This window comes from Xiphias gladius, chromosome 14 (assembly GCF_016859285.1).
Source record: "Xiphias gladius isolate SHS-SW01 ecotype Sanya breed wild chromosome 14, ASM1685928v1, whole genome shotgun sequence".
NCBI classification, from domain to species: Eukaryota; Metazoa; Chordata; class Actinopteri; order Istiophoriformes; family Xiphiidae; genus Xiphias; species Xiphias gladius.
Genome location: NC_053413.1, coordinates 15,154,701 through 15,168,055, shown reverse-complemented (window position 1 = coordinate 15,168,055; position 13,355 = coordinate 15,154,701). Strand labels below are relative to the sequence as shown.

Sequence of the window (13,355 nt, the reverse complement as noted above, 5' to 3'; positions counted from 1 at the left end):
ATCTGCTGCTCTGGAGCTCTGAGTCCATCAGGTGGTGCTGTACACTCACTAATCTGCAGAACTGATTAGAAAAACATAGCAGAGCGTTACTCAGGATAATAGATTTATAATGTGATGTATTTTTTCAGTGGATCACTGCTGCAGGCTCAATTGACAATTATGTGAGAAAACTTTTAGAAAAGGAAGCCAGAAGCTGTTCTTACAAAGAACATAAGTTTGAGAATGAATGTGTTCACAATAAGGAAGGAAATGTAATTAATGTCAACGTTTATTCATTAATGGAAGAGCCATTAACTAAACTCACTTGGCACACATTGTGCCCACCAGTTTGAATCCAGGGCATCATATTGCCAGAGGGCCACAGGCGTATAAGATGCATGTTTGTGGACATGGTGCATTTCTGCCTCTAATGACAACACGGAGATAAACTGCAACATTCATGGCCAGAGGCTGCTGCAGGGCTTTGGTGGGCATCTGTTGGACATCCTCTGTCTTTAGAGTCAGGTTCAAAGACGTGTCCAGCTGCTGCCACAGTCCCAGGTGGTGCAGCATGGTATTTTTTGCCCTGGGCCCATATAAAGTCTTCCTAAGGACCTTGAGCCACTGCATGAACCGACTAGCCTGGGGAAAAGTGTTCATCGTGTTCTTGGACAAAGACTGGTCGGTGAAAAAAAAGGAAGAAAGGAACGGCAATGATGGACAAAAGATGATACAACAGTGTCTGTAAGCAAACGTGTAAAGGGATTTTTACTGCTTCATATAAAAGTGGGCTGGATGGTTGCTAAGCTCTCTAAGATGACATTCAGCAACTCTGTGAGAGCAGTGTGCTTTCATGGACATGCTGGCATCAATTGTCTTATCATAATTGAATTCATCGGATGTTCTGAAGCGGCAACTGTCAGTGTTTTCCTCTGTAGATCTGCTCCGGGTGACCACTTTGTATTGTGACAGGTTCTGACAGGTATGTACACTGTCTCCTCGTCCCTGTCCAAGAGTAACCACAACAGGACACCGGTTCATTCATGCCTCCATTTCAGCGACGGCCTTTCTTAAAGTTACATAGAGTTCAAAGCAGGCAAGCCTCGGGCGACATCTTGCTGCTCTTTGACACTGAGGGAACAGTCAGAATTTTCAGGTTGCTCTGCAGCCACAGAGGGTATCCAATAGGACCTGGGCCTTCTTAGAGCTTTACATCTCATCTGCATCGGTCTGCTTACCAGCTGATGCCATCGGGCTCATGGAAAACCTGAACGTGTATATAGGCACTGTTCTGTTGTAAAATGAGCAACTACACGTAACTTTTCTGTACCTGCTTTATTACCTCTGTACCAGAGCTGGGGAAGCCGAATACCGCTTGTGCCCTTGGAGGGAAGTGTCACTGCAAACTAATACAAAGTTGTTCTGAGTGATGACCTTTATCCTGTGATAAAACGTCTCTATGCTGACAGAAGTGGTCTCTTTTAGGATGACTTTGTTCACATCCACAGAGCACACAGAGTCAATGAATGATTTGAGGAATGTGAAAAAATTTGAATTATACAGTATGCAATGGCCTTCAGAGTCACCAGATCTCAACCCAGCTGGGAGATTCTGGACCGACAGCGCTCTCCACCACCATCATCAAATCACCAAATGAGCAAACATCTTGGTCTCAAAATGGTGCTCTTCCCTCCAGCAGAGTTCATACATTTAGAGAATCTTTACAAAGACGCGTTTAAATTGGTGTCGGGGCTCGTGGTGTCCCAACACCTCATTAAGACACTTTATGCTTTGTTTTTTCTTTTGTCACCCATTCGTACTAACCCTTCAAAGCCAAAGAGCAGTAAGTACATATTCAGTCAAAATTGAGTTAAGAGAGAATCTGACTTTTTTTTTCAAATTTGATAACATCATAAAATATTATGACAAGTTTTTACGGCATAACAACAGAGTCGGTTTTGTTATGCCGTATGAATGAAGCAGTAGACAAACCCAACCATGAAAAAAACGTAACGGCATTTAAACTACCGATAGTGCTCCTAACACTAGCCTAGTTTAGCAGCTAGCAGCAGCTGTAACCCCAAGTCCCTCAGTCCCTCAAGGTTTGAAGGGTTTTTTCCTCACATACTTAAGATTTATAAATGCAGAGTTAAGAACAATACTTTAAATCCACAATTTATCTATCCTAATCCGTTTGGCTAACTAGCTTTAGAACTAACCATGTTTTTCTCAGCTTTACCCTTCCTTTAGTTACTGCTCTCTGTCTTATAGAGTAGGCCTATATACACATAGTGTTGGAAAGTAAGTACATTTACTTAAATGCTGTATTTTCATGTACCTGTTCTTTACTTGAGTATCTGCGTTTTAAGCTACTTTTTACTTCTACTCAACTACATTTCAGAGGACAATATTGCATCAGCAATAATCAACCAGCCACATCAAAGATTTCCCTTAGATGGTTTCATTTAGATAACCATTTTAGGCCCAACCAGATAAAACGCCCCAATATTTCATTAAAAAACACCAAATATTAGAAAAAAAGTTAGAAAAATGAATCCGAATTTATGTACCAGAACTTTGTTCTTCCGTCTTACCTATCCCATTGATCATCTCGCGACCCCTAACATTTATCTTGTGACCGTTTGCAGAGGCCCGACCCCTAGATTGGTAACCACTACACTAACCTACCTAACTGTATATAAGGTAGTATAGGTAAACTCTGCCTCATAATACTTCTGTACTCAGGATTTAGGATTTTGAATGCATTTCTTTTACTTGCAATGGAGTATTTTTACATTGTGGTACTTGTACTGTTACTTAAGTAGAGGATCTGAATACTTTTCCCAGCACTGAACATTAGGCAAATATATTTGTGCAACAAAACGTGGTGATTCTAAAACATCTACATCTTGCATGCTACAAACGCCTCAATAATCAATCAATAAATAATAAATCACACAAATTTAAGACAGGGAAGGAGAAAGAAGTTAACAGCTGTAATAAAACAATCTGCATTGATATCGTTTTAACGACCACCATCATGGATGCATTTTACACATAATGTTCTCACGTGAGCATCCATCCAGTGCGAAACCAGAATGTACCAACACCAGTGGATTTCTCTTGGTGGCATTACATAATCTCCCCCATGAAAACCAGTACGATCTTGCTGTAATCTTGCAGTACAAACTTCTACCACACGGTGGCGTCTCGGACTAAGAATCACCCGCCGGTTTTGTGCTGAGACAGACGTCGGTGTAGTACATTATGTCCCACACGTTCGGGCCCGCGCTCTTCCTCCACGAAGCGCCCGGCCTCCATCTGAGGCCTGCGCACACTTTAATTCCTCAGATCATGTCTTCATGTGAGGATGAGGAGGATGCACACATGCACGCACACACGCACACACACATGCGCACACACACACACGCTCGCGCATCGGAAGGTCACACACAGTAACACGCGGCCGGGCTCCTGCTAGAGGGCGTGAGTCTCCGTTTCCAGTCTGTCCAATCACTGGGCTGCATGTGCCTTCAATCACCTTGGAGTAAACACGCCGTCGACTCTCCGACCAATCAAAGACGCGACGTCCCAGTTCCTGCTCTTATAAATCCGTCCCGATCCGGAGCGTCGGTACCGGAGAATGAGAGAGACACTAGCGAGACATCACACGACAAGACACTGGACCTGTCAGTCCTTTAGTTTTTATTTCAATTTCCTCGTCTCTCCAGGTAACCGCTTGCGTGCTTGTTCCCGGTGTCGCTCAGTCTCGGTGGGGCGGGAGGTCAGCTTGTAGGGCACCGGACTTTTCATTGTTACGGACTTCAGACAATGAACTCTTACTTAACACGGGCATTTATCTCATTTCAGTAGCTTCAGCTTGCGATTTAGTCTTCTTAGATGTTTGCTCGGCCTGTTTAGATAAGATTTTTCAGTAGTAGATAGGAAGGTGATGAAATACAGTGAGTAATATTGCCTCGTTCTGGTTGTAAACTACAGTAGCAAGACTACAACAACAAGCTGATTGGCAACAGGGTGTACGGTAGCGATGCGTTTTTGCTTAAGTTTGCCACATTACGTGTCTATTGGTTTTGTTTTTTGGGGTTTTTGTTTTTTGTTTTGTTTTTTTTTGGGGGGGGGGGTGCAATGTGGTTTTCCATGAGCATCCTCTGTGAGCTGGCCTCTCCCGTTAAATTTAGTCAAAATAGTCATGCACAGGAGGTGGAAAGTGTTGTTTTTTTTTTCTGTTTTCAAAGTGGTGAGTGAGGGGGGAAAAAACTGGAAATGTGCCGCCTTTTACATCCTCAACGCGTTTTTCACCCCTTCTCCTTTCTGGAAGAAGAGACAATGGTGGTGTTTTTTTGTTTTTTGCGCCCCCAAACCCGGTTATGCAACATGTGACCCAGAACCCACCGCAGTCTCATATCTGCTCTCCTCTTCTTATCCTTAGGTGTGTTATAGTAGGAAATAAGATGGCTACGTCCGCCAGTGCCAGCTTGAGTAAAGCTGTCAAGCAGCAGTACATGGAGCTCCCTCAGGGGGATAAGGTCCAAGCCATGTATATTTGGATTGATGGAACTGGAGAGGGGCTCCGATGCAAAACCAGGACGCTGGATTTTGAGCCCAAAGGCATCGAAGGTAAGCAGCCTCCTGAATCTTCCTTAAAAACGCCTAACTAATAAAGATGATTCCTTAAATGCATTGTAATATAGCCGTCTTGCTCCTCCTCTTGTAGACCTCCCTGAGTGGAACTTTGATGGCTCCAGTACCTACCAGTCTGAGGGCTCAAACAGTGACATGTATCTGGTTCCTGCTGCCATGTTCCGTGATCCATTCCGTAAAGATCCCAACAAGCTGGTCCTGTGTGAAGTGCTGAAGTACAACCGTAAACCTGCAGGTAACAAGGAGGCTCAATATCTGTAAAGTTTTATTTTGCAATGAATGGAATAATCTGCAATAAAGTAGAGAAAATGGCAACAATTTCAAAACCTGCTTTCTACTGGAGAGAATAAAATGTATTAAAATACTGTAACTTGGTAGCAGTTGGTCTACTTTACATAAAGCGATGGCTTGGTTTTTTTTTTTTTTTCTTCCTGAAACTGCAAGGTGGACATGGCATCAGTTGGAAGAATAACACTACCACTTGTTCGGATCTAGAAATGCCTTGCTCAAGAAACCTGAAGATGGACCATTTTAAGATATTAGTTTATCTTGGACATAAGCATGTAACATGGCCTGAAATGGGCTAACCTCTGAACTTCTGGTTCCTCTTAAACTAATCAAATGATGAAAGATTAGAAGCCCCGGCATGTTACATTCATTGTAGAAATACGGCACACAGTTGCATGCGCACACTCATGTGAACAAATGTGCAAACATTCACATGACCAGACACACATGCTCATTTGAGTTTGCACACACTCATTCATTCTCTTGTACATTCACACTGATGCATTTACAAGTTGGAGCCAATTTAACCCTCAGTCAAAATTATTGCAGATGTTGGCAAAAACGAGAAGATGAAGCTGACATTAAAACTAATAGTTGAATAACTTCCATGATGGAGACTGAAGTACCTCAAAATTCTTTGGAAGTTCTGTCATTTGCATCGTTATATGGAACATTGATTGCAAAACTGGCCCAGGTAACTGGACTTGACTGTACTTGTGTTAGTCCCTCCTAATCTGAGTTTATCTCTCTGCAGAAACCAACCTTCGAATTACATGTAAGAAGGTGATGGAGATGGTGGCGGACCAGCATCCTTGGTTTGGCATGGAGCAGGAGTACACCATTCTGGGCACCGACGGACACCCATTTGGCTGGCCATCTAATGGTTTCCCTGGACCACAAGGTAAACAGCTAGTTTAAATTTTTTTTTTTGTATAAATGTGTTACCTCAGTGGGAACATGACAGTGTGGATGGTTTAACAATTTTCATATTTGCAGGTCCATACTATTGCGGCGTGGGAGCCGACAAAGCTTATGGCAGAGACATAGTGGAGGCCCATTACAGAGCTTGTCTGTATGCTGGAGTCCAGATTTGTGGCACTAATGCGGAAGTGATGCCTGCTCAGGTAATAACCGTAAACGCTTCAACATGTTTGGACTTTGCACATGTTTATATGGTTAAAAACATAACTTAAAATGATGAACTTGTGTGTTCAGTGGGAGTTCCAGGTTGGACCTTGCGAAGGGATCAACATGGGTGATCATCTCTGGGTGGCGCGTTTCATCCTGCACCGTGTCTGTGAAGATTTTGGCGTTGTTGCCTCATTTGACCCCAAGCCAATTCCTGGTAACTGGAACGGTGCTGGCTGCCATACAAACTTCAGCACAAAAGAGATGCGGGAAGATGGTGGATTAAAGTGAGTGTCACAAGCTTGTTTTTTGGGGTTGACCTCACAGCTTTGCTAATGTAGTGTGTTGCATGAATAATTTTATAGTTTCTGAGGGGAATCTTGTAATTTTCTGCTTTTCAGAGCCATTGAAGATTCCATTGAGAAGCTTGGGAAGAGGCATAGCTATCACATTCGTGCCTATGATCCCAAAGGGGGGCTCGACAATGCCCGCCGTCTCACTGGCCACCACGAAACCTCAAACATCGACGAATTCTCCGCAGGCGTGGCTAACCGTGGTGCCAGCATCCGCATTCCTCGTAATGTTGGCCAAGAGAAGAGGGGCTACTTTGAGGACCGCCGCCCATCAGCCAACTGCGACCCTTACGGTGTGATCGAGGCCCTCATCCGCACCTGTTTGCTGAATGAGGAGGGAGACGAACCTGTGGATTACTAAATCCACAACTCATGGACTGACTCCACTACCCTCCTGACTTTCTTTTCTTTTAAAACTAGTACTGTATTTTTTATTTCTCTCCCACTGAGATGATTTTAACCTGTATTTTAATGGCTTAAAGTTGGCTGGTCAACTTAAATATGACAAGGTAATGAAGTCCTTGGTAGTTATGAGCTGGTAATGGCAGGGTATGTCTTTCCCTTCGACCTTTAGAAGGGATCGACTTTTGTAGGGATTGGCTTTTGTAACACTGTTTTATAGCCCATGTCATCTTTCCCCTTTTTTGCCTGTAATTAAAAGAACTAAAGCACATGGACACTGAAGAGTAGAGCTGCTAAGGCTGGACAGCATGTCTAACTTAATAAATCTGACTAGTTCATGTACTGTTAATATATGTTGACCTGCCTTTTCAACTATCCAGTCTTCGATGTTACTAATTCTTTGATTTTTATGAAGTAACTATTTTTAAATGGCAACATTTGATGTCGTCAGATTTTTGACACACTGGGTCAACTTGTATGGTACACTTTGTAGATGTCTATACCCAGACGTATGTTGTTCAAATGTGGTGGATCTGTCCATATTGCCATTTGTAGATTTCCTCAAGGAGTTTTATCCTTTTGTTAACTGCGATATTGTAATGCACCTCATTTGGTAAAACATCAAGTTTACTGAACCTGGTGTTTTATATTGATACATTTAAAACTTTTATTTTTATCACAACATGGTTGTATGACTCATGACTTAAAAGATTAAAGGAATAGTTCAACATTTTGGGGAAATATGCTGCCTGGCTCTCTTGCTCGAGAGTTCAGTGAGAAGATTGATGTCACACTTGCGCCTTTACAATTAGATATAAGGCTACAGCTAGTGGCCGGTTAGTTTAGCAGAAAAAGTGGAAACACAGGTGAATTGCAAGCCTGGATCTGTCCAAAGGCCTATAAAGCTCACTAACGCATTGGTAGATGAATTGTTACCTTACTCAGAGCCAGGCTAGCTGTTTCTATTCTTCACGCGAAGCTAACCGGCTGCTAGCTGTGGCTCTATATCTAATGGACAGAGGATAGGTATTGATCTTCTCATCTAACTCTCAGTAAGAAATCGAATAAGCTAATTTCCCCAAATTTCAAAATGTTGCTCTAACAAGGTAATAGGAAGGGACTGCATTTTGCATTTCCATCTGCAAAGTGAAAACATCAGCTTGTCATTGGTTTAGCCCAGTGTAGACTGGAGGATTCATAAAACTCCACATTCGAGTCAGAACTTGAATGATAATGACAGAACAGACATCCCAAAAAACTCTGGTGCTAATTTTGTACAAATTGGCCTGAAGGCTCGGTCAATGAGTGAGCGCTTAATTCACAGGAACATAACATCTTCTAGTTGGCTGCAGGAACAGTTGATGCTGGCCTCCAGTCTGGAAGTATAAATGTCTCACATTTAAAAGCTGTTTAAACAGCTGGTGACACGGCATTTTAATAGGAAAAGTACACAGAAAAGGGGAAAACAAAGTGTACCTAAAGGTAACTCTAGTAGAGGTTATAGCTGTGCTTTCTATTGCCAAATGTTCTGATGTTTCAGTCTGGCTGTTATCTTGGCAGGAGCTCAACAGCAGCTTTGTTCTGGCTGGTGTTTTTTAGGACCTTGTGGGAACTAACTGGAAACTGATGTACTCACGAGACAGTTATTAAACTCCTTCACTGAAACAGCCTGAGGCCAATATTCCCAGAAGTGCTGTATCATAAACAACTACACAGCACCAAAGATTGTTGTGGCTGAGAGTTGGACATAACTTCTCTCGATCCTGTTGTTTTCTAAAACATAAACCAGAAAAGCGTTTTGTCAGAGTTTAGTCACAGCTGTAAGTTCTCTTTTAGCTGAATTTATCTCTATTATCCAAATATAGGCAATATTATTACTGTAAAATGTTAATCTAAAGATTTCCTTAATACTTCAGCATGTTTATAGTGCCTGCATATGATGTTTGGGACCAAAGTTTGCAGCCTTTTAAGAACATACCTGCCAAGTCAGCAGTATTTAAGTCAAAGTTTTCTTTAGTAAAGAGCTGGGAGTCAGAACTTCACAGATACAAACACGGTGAAAGAAGTCTTTGTTTCTCTACCAACAGAACAAGGACACATTTCAACAACACTTCACAAGAAGCACACATCTGCATTTCAAGGGACATAAACATTTACTCCTGGTGTCCTCTCCCTTTTCTTGGGGGAAGGGCAACAAAGTTTGCTTTGAAACCTTTCCCCTACATCCTGAATGCCCTCACAACAGGAGGTTAGTCGGCTCACCGATTGGCTTTGCCAGGAAGAAGTTAACCAATCATAAAGCTGAGGGCAGGTTCAATCCTGTTTGAGAGGCTGTTGCTTGGCCTGAAGCCAACACATGTACTCTAACTTTGTTTTGGTCGTCCCCCCCCAAATCCGATAGCTCTCCGCTCTTCTAACTTTGTTTTGCGCATGGCTTTGCCAGTTTCTGAGAGACTGTGTCGTATTTTCAAGTAGAAACTCATCACAAAATGCCAATTTTGGAAAAAGAAATAGCTTAAAATGTCAAATGAAACATGAATGCTTTAATACGTTATATGAAACAAACATAATTCCACAATATCCATAATTAATAACAGCAAATTTGAAAGTCTGCCACAAATATTTGTATTTCTGCCTACGTTCATATTGTAGCTGCTGTGCAGAAAAGCTTGAAAATAGTGGAGGAATAGCGGGGGAAATGTTAAAGTCTCTCCCACACACATGCACTCGTTTCTGCCATGATGACACAAACCTTAACCCAAAAACCCCCACTGACTGACACACACAATTCCAGGGGAACTAAAGTAATCCACATACTGCTTTTGAGTCCGTTTTTCCCAGTAAAACTTCCTACATTCCCGGAGACAAACAGGGACACCATGTTTTTTTCCCCCTCATCCCACCCACTCCTCCCACCTGTGCCAAAACATTTTTTTATATCCCTTTAGACACATGGATAGCCAGAACATAACAGAAGGCTTATATCTGACACAACATTGTATGGATCTGTTATATTCAGCTCGATATTGGGTGTTCACGTCTTCATTTTTAATACTTGAAATTTGTAATGCCATCTCAGGATGTGGGGAGTTTACCACCTCGCTACTATGTGTGAAAGCCACTTAATGACATTCGGTCACATCTAAAACGTTGTCCACTTCCTCGCTTCAAGGATCAATTAAGGGGTTCAATTTGCATGCAGAATCCAAATCATCTTCTGCCTGGGGGGCTCAAACGATGGGGGAGACACTGGACAAAGGATGGAGAGGGATGCTGCCCTGTTGCTATGACAACCACCCGGAATGTACAGGCTGGATCGCGGTGGTTCTTGTGTGGAGTGGGAGAAAAAAAAAAAAAAAACATCCATGTTATGTAAGGAGGGAAAAAAAACATGTAATGGGGTCTCATAAATGGAGCTGCACAATAGCCCCCCTGGCCAAACGCAGCTTTAAGATGCTAGTCAGTTAGAATGCAGTCACAATATGGCATCAGGAAGTGCAAATAAATGGCAACGACAATTTTAATAAATATAAATATATATTATTAAAACCTTTGACATTTTGTTAATCTAACATATAATAGAATGTGGAGGTGCAATGAAAACAGCGTGTGCACTGAGCATCCGTCATTTCTAAATGTGACGGCTTTGATTTCAATGCATGTAAAGTATGATTGTCCTCAATTGTGCTGTGTTGTTGTGTAACACATCACACTAGTTCAAACCAGTACTAGCTCTTTTTTCCACAATATGCGACAGAAAAAGGGAAGTCTGCACTAAAGCCATGACTTGGGGAGGGATGAGAGAGCAATGAAATTTGCAAAACAGCTTAGTAAGGAAAACTGTGGCTTGTTGTTTTGTGCAAAATACTGCACAGAGAATCTCCAAGAGATGGAGAGGAAACGCCTTTAAAGGACAACGTTGTCTCGTGGGTAATCTCTTGGCAAGAAGCATGTATGATCAGGAATAAGGAAAAAAACGGCCAATAGGAAGATCTTCAAAGTATCTGAAAGGGTTTGAGTTTTTTTAGATAACAACAGTGACAAAAACATAGTTGTTGATGTGAATATGCTTTCACCAGTAGCTAAATCAATTTTATGGGAACAGTTTTAACCTTTCTTGCAGATCCCTCTCCCACACGTCAACACAATATTCACTCTCACATGCATTTACACAAATGATCACACGCGCTCACATTAACACGTGCCCCTACAGCCCAGTCTGTAGGGGCAGAGAATAACAAGCTGCATGTTTTCATCCACGGCACAGTCACACATTCACACGGCTGGGTATTTTCACACAGACAGAAGCTGTGCCCTGACTAGAAGCATCCTGACTGGCTAAGCGCTCTGGTGTGATTGGGCTGATGCTGGATGTGATTCAGCCACTCAAGCCCTCCTGCGCCCTGATTGGTCACGTTATTATGTATGACACAGTGACACAGTTTGGACTGTGCCGCTGAAGCACAGACAGGTTGGTCTGCCTTTGTTTCTTGCAGACAGAAGATAAATAGTAAAGATCATTCTACTGCCAAAAATGTGTTTTGTATTTTGCAGTGCAGTGGGGTAAATACATCTGTAATTACCAGAAAAGGGAAGGAAAATTTGATAGGAACCAATGATTCAGTGTGTGATATCTGTGTGTAGCCTGCTATTGCAAGTAACAACGTTGTAAATGTGGAATAAAGCACGGACATCTGTTCAGTTATTATTAACCAAAGTAATTTCCACATTTAAATCGTAAAAGATTACAACTCCGGTGGCTGTAAAATGCGGTGTCTGTATGTTCTTCAATAGAACATGCAGGCATGCAGGTTCTTCGGTATGTTCTTGACCTACATGGATTGCTGGGAAAAATCTGCATTTAAACTCTTTGACCTTTAGTTAAAAATTCTTTTGCACAACCACCCAACAATGCTTTAAAATGCATCTTTGCTCCAAACTGTTGCTTAAAACGTTGGTCATCCACTTTCATATGCTTCTTCTGTGGGGAAAACAAGTGGGGAATTTATAATTAACCAAATGTAGCTTTTCCGTTTTAGTTTACAAACTGTTTCGGTCACATACAGTTCGCTCAGTTTCACTTAAGTTCAAGCAGCCCACACTTTCCTGACTCAAGCAGTTGGCCAGATGCCAGTACTCTCCTGACTCCAAATTTACAAGAAGTGCTCCCCTCCCCCAAAGGCCTCCTGCTGATTTATCTGCAGGGGTTGTCCCTTTCTTATCACGTGAAATGATAGATGAACCACACACGCACAAGTCCACTTTCTGTGTAAGGCAGAGAGGGAAAAACACCAATGTTCTAACACATGTTCTGTAAATTTAGGATAGAACAAAAGCTTTGGCTAGTGCATCTAGTTCACATGTTTGTCCAGTAAAACTGCATTACGTCGTCTTTGAAAACTGACATAATATCATCCTTTATTGCTTTATGTGGGGCCATTCTGCCACTGCAGCAGTAAAAAGTATAAATGTAAAACAACAATAAACAGAGAGTGGAAAAAATGGTCAAGCAAAATGGGGATGTGCAGAATACTAAAATATGCAAACTATGAAAATTTTTACATTTACATAATTTTACAAATATAATACAAATATATTGCAGATTTGTAGATATTAGGAATGTGGTCACAGGTTTATTGAAAGGCCCAAATTCACAACTTATCAAAAGTAAATGGGTATTTAAAAAAATGTTAAATGATCCTGTAAAACATGGCAAAAATCAAGTTTGTTTTATAGACATTGTTATAAAGACATTTATATAACACCATTCACCGATGAAAAAAAATAAATATGAAACTTAGTAATATAATCCTATGGCATTCATCTGTGTGGGATACAATACATTACATTTTGCGATTTTCCGCTCTATAAAGAAGCCATTTTTACGCAGTGTGATTCTTACAGCCACCTCTCACATGGCAGCCATTATACTAAACCTGTTTGTTTAAAACACTTTCGCACAAACAGGTCAATGTCTAGTGTCAGCTTCACTAGCGAATGGACACTTCTGTCAAACAGATGCTTAATGAACAACACCACCTTAAGATGATTCAGCCAGAAATTCCTTCACGCCTGAAGCACCCTAGTTTTACCACCTTCCCTCATTAGTCACAAATGTACACACCTATAATAAATGAAAGGTTGAATGACATCACACTAACAATTAAGGAAATTACTCAGTACTTGAGAACCACTGGTTTTATCTTTAAAAATGTAATGCATTTTTAAAGCTATTCATGTTTTGTTGATGTAAAAAGCAACCAATGTCTATACCATAGTTGTCAGATAAATGCAGAGGAGAAAAAATTACAATATTTCCCTCTGAAATTTGGTGGAATATAAAGTGGCATAAAATGGAGGAGCTCGAGTAAAGTACAAATACCTCAAAACTGCCCTTAAGTACATGAGTAAATGTATCTAGTTAATTTCCACCACTGGGGAAGGGCAAATTACTAGCACTACAGTAATATATTTGTCTTGTGTCATCAGGTATGATCATGATCTATAGAGGCTGGGTGAGATAGAGAGGCAGATGAAGTAGAG

The 13,355-nt window shown here is 41.4% G+C and overlaps 1 protein-coding gene across 1 annotated transcript; it reads left to right on the top strand.

Annotated features, from left to right (window-relative positions):
• The first annotated feature begins 3,579 nt into the window (after positions 1-3,579).
• glula (glutamate-ammonia ligase (glutamine synthase) a) lies at positions 3,580-7,638 on the top strand. Its single transcript, XM_040144225.1, has 7 exons — positions 3,580-3,710; positions 4,430-4,617; positions 4,715-4,876; positions 5,684-5,830; positions 5,926-6,053; positions 6,145-6,344; positions 6,459-7,638. The coding sequence occupies exons 2-7, from the start codon at positions 4,452-4,454 to the stop codon at positions 6,769-6,771; spliced, it is 1,116 nt and encodes a 371-aa protein (XP_040000159.1). The 5' UTR covers positions 3,580-3,710; positions 4,430-4,451; the 3' UTR covers positions 6,772-7,638.
• Positions 7,639-13,355: the final 5,717 nt, after the last annotated feature.